This window comes from Mus caroli, chromosome 2 (assembly GCF_900094665.2).
Source record: "Mus caroli chromosome 2, CAROLI_EIJ_v1.1, whole genome shotgun sequence".
In the NCBI taxonomy this organism is placed as follows: Eukaryota; Metazoa; Chordata; class Mammalia; order Rodentia; family Muridae; genus Mus; species Mus caroli.
The window spans coordinates 34,999,724-35,002,971 of NC_034571.1; the positions used below are offsets into that span (position 1 = coordinate 34,999,724).

Here is a 3,248-nt window from a genome sequence, read left to right on the forward strand (position 1 = left end):
GAAGATGGCCTAGTCGGCCATCAGTGGAAAGAGAGGCCCATTGGTCGTGCAAACTTTATATGCCTCAGTACAGGGGAATGCCAGGGCCAAGAAGTGGGTGTGGGTGGGTAGGGGAGCAGGGCATGGGGAGGGTACAGGGAACTTTCGGGATAGCATTTGAAATGTAAATAAAGAAAATATCTAATTAAAAAAAAAAAGAAAAAAGAAAAACATACTTAGGCTGGAAAGATGGCTCAGCATTTAAGAGCATAACGTGCCCCTTGACCTCCTTGCCTAGCACCCATATTGGGTAACTCATACCTGCCTATAAGTCCAGTTCCAGGGGAATCCTGTATTTCTGGCCTACTAGGACATCTGAACTTGCATTCACAAATCCACCCAAATATACAGAGTTAAAAATAAAATATTAAAAAATCTTTAATTTGAATCTAAAACTACACTGCAGCTGTGGTTATTGTTCAGTGGTACAGCAAATAACCACTATGCATGAAGGGCTGCATTGCATTTCCAGCACTGTGCCACCCCATACCCCTCCCCTAAGAGAAACACGAAAAGCTCTCTTCACCAACTCAAGAAAGAGAAACCCAAAAAACCTAGCCAAGATGAACAGCGTGAGTGGAAGGATCATTTGGGGAAGCTGGTGTCAGGAGTTGACACCACTGCACCTAGGTGCCGCTTGCCTCTTCCCTCATCTGGGCACTGGTTCCAACTACCAGTAGATTTTATGTGCTCTGTAAGCACTGTGATTTTGTTTACCATTTAAACCAACATAAATATAGGAAGGAAACAATCAAAAAACTCCCTAAAGACAGCAAGATGCCCCAGTGGATAAAAGTGCTTGCCACACAAACCAGGCAATCTGAGTTTGATCCCCAGAACCCACAGGAGGCTTACATGGCAGCCTACAACCATCTGTCACTCTAGTTCCAGAGGATCTGATGCCCTCTTCTGCTGACACCAAACATGCAAATAATGCATAGACAAACACGCCAAGTACCCATACACATTAAAATGATAATAACAATAATGATAAGATAAAAAAGACAGTTTCTATGTACAGATATGGAATAATAAGCAACTGTTAATAATAAAACCACTCTTTTCTGTCAGAGAAAAAGCCTCCAGTCACTTCTTTCCATTTGTTCTTTGTCTTGTTTTTGAGGTAGGGTCTTCCTTTAGCCCAGGCTGACCTGGCCATTCTGTAGCTCTCACTGTGATCCTCACCCTTCAGCCTCCCTAGTACTGAAATTACTATAGGTATGAGCTCACCCAGCAACAATTATATCTAATTCATACATCCATCCATCCATCCATCCACCCATCCATCCATATCTATATACATACATATATATGCACGCATATGTGTGTATATAAAATATTTAAGTGTTATATATGATTCTATGTATAACTTTCAGAAACCTACCAAAAATCAGCCAGGGCAGATACAGAACTAGAGAAAAGTTTAACTACTAACCTTAAGCCATTGAACAGCTGCTTGGATTTATCCAAAAGATAACAAAAATCTGTAACTGTCTTCCTCTCTCCCTGTGGGATATCATCTTCAGCACCTCCAGAGGACATAGTTTCTTTAAGAGTAAATTCAGTCCTGTAAAAAAAAAAAAAATTATATATATATATATATATATATATATACTCATTTACTCAGTTGATGAATAGAAGGTGAAGGCAGATCTTAGTTACAATATCTGATGGCATTTTCCCCCAAGGCAAATATAGAATTCTTTTGATTACTCAAATAATCAAAATATGTAAGACAGAGTTGGAAAATAATGATTTCACACTGACAGTGGTTAAGAATTGATGTAAACATATCCAAAGCTATTTTTAACATTCTTTCATCTAATAAATATAATTTGAATTCCTACTCTATTGTAGGCATATGGTCTGATGAATAATCTGAAATATTGACCTTTACCTATTTGTCTATTTTAATTCTGTAAATTCATCCTAGAAAATAATCCTCACATCTTCTCCATATTTTATTATTGTAACAATTAAAACACACAAACTAATGATCCAAAGAGTAAACCAGGTTAGTATTTCACAGAATACAAACCCCAGCATTTACCCTCAGCCGACTTGCATTTCCATTAGGGTGAAGGTAGGGACTGAGGCAATATCCCAGCAGGTTAAGTGCCTGCCACAAAAGCACATGGACCTGAGCATGAACCCAGTACCCATACAAAAAGCTGGGTGTGGTGGCACATACTTATAATCCCAGAGATGAGGAGTAAGAGGCAGGCAGACCCCTAGGGACTGCTAGACAGCCAGGCTAGCTGAGTTAGTTAGCTCTAAGTTTCAGTGAATGACCCTATTTAAAATATCAAGGTGGACAGCAACTGACAAATGACACTCATCACACAATAAGTTCCAGCACACAACACATGTGTGCGTGTGTGTGCGCGAGTGCGAGTACACACACACACACACACACACACAGAGCGAGAGAGCGAGAGAGAGCGAGAGAGAGCGAGAGAGAGAGAGAGAGAGAGAGAGAAGAGAGAGATCGTGCATGTGTACACACCACACCCTAAAAAAGGCAAGATAACGAGTATAAAAAAGACAAAACAATTTCTAACACAGAGGCATAGACTAAAACGATATAGAGAGAGACAGAAACACAGAGACAGACAGCTGTTAAAAGTAAAATTTAAGAATAGAGAAATGGCTTCTCTTTCCTAGATACTTCAGTCTCCAGCCATTAAATGGACACCCAGGCCTGTATGCATGTGCAATGTAAAAAGGGGCAGCTTGTAGGTGATGCCAGAGCAGAATGTGCATGAGGGAGGACAACTGTGAGGGAGGGAGAAAGCCAGAGCTCCTTGGAGAACTGCAACTGGCTAATTAAAGCAATGAGGCCTACAAAGTACATGATGATCTGGAAAATCTTAGACGAAAATGCTTAAAAAAGTTTCAACAGGCCTAGAAGACAGCTCTCCAGCCTGAAGGAAAAATTCTATTGGCAAAATGGGATAATTTCAGCATCAAAACCAGGATAACATACAGATTCTCATGCAAATGAAATAGGAAGCTGTTGCTGGGCCCCAGTCCTTGGGAGACAGAAGCAAGCAAAGGTGAATTTGAGGCCAACCTGGTCTATAGAGTGAGTACTAGGACTGCCAGGACTGCATAGAGAAACCCTGTTTTGAAAAGCCATAGGCCGGGCGTTGATGGCACACGCCTTTAATCCCAGCACTCGGGAGGCAGAGGCAGGCGGATTTCTGAGT

At 41.0% G+C, this 3,248-nt stretch overlaps 1 protein-coding gene across 4 annotated transcripts in view; it reads right to left on the reverse strand.

The window, feature by feature from the left end:
• The window catches only part of Scai (suppressor of cancer cell invasion), a 110,915-nt gene that overhangs the window by 58,936 nt on the left and 48,731 nt on the right, over nucleotides 1-3,248 (reverse strand). For all 4 annotated transcript variants that reach the window (XR_003835591.1, XM_021149060.2, XM_021149052.2 and 1 more), the window contains one exon: nucleotides 1,475-1,606. Coding sequence is in view for 3 of the 4 variants with exons in the window: in XM_021149060.2 (XP_021004719.1) it covers nucleotides 1,475-1,606 (132 nt within the window). In the remaining variant the exon portion in view is untranslated. The remainder of the gene's footprint in view (nucleotides 1-1,474; nucleotides 1,607-3,248) is intronic.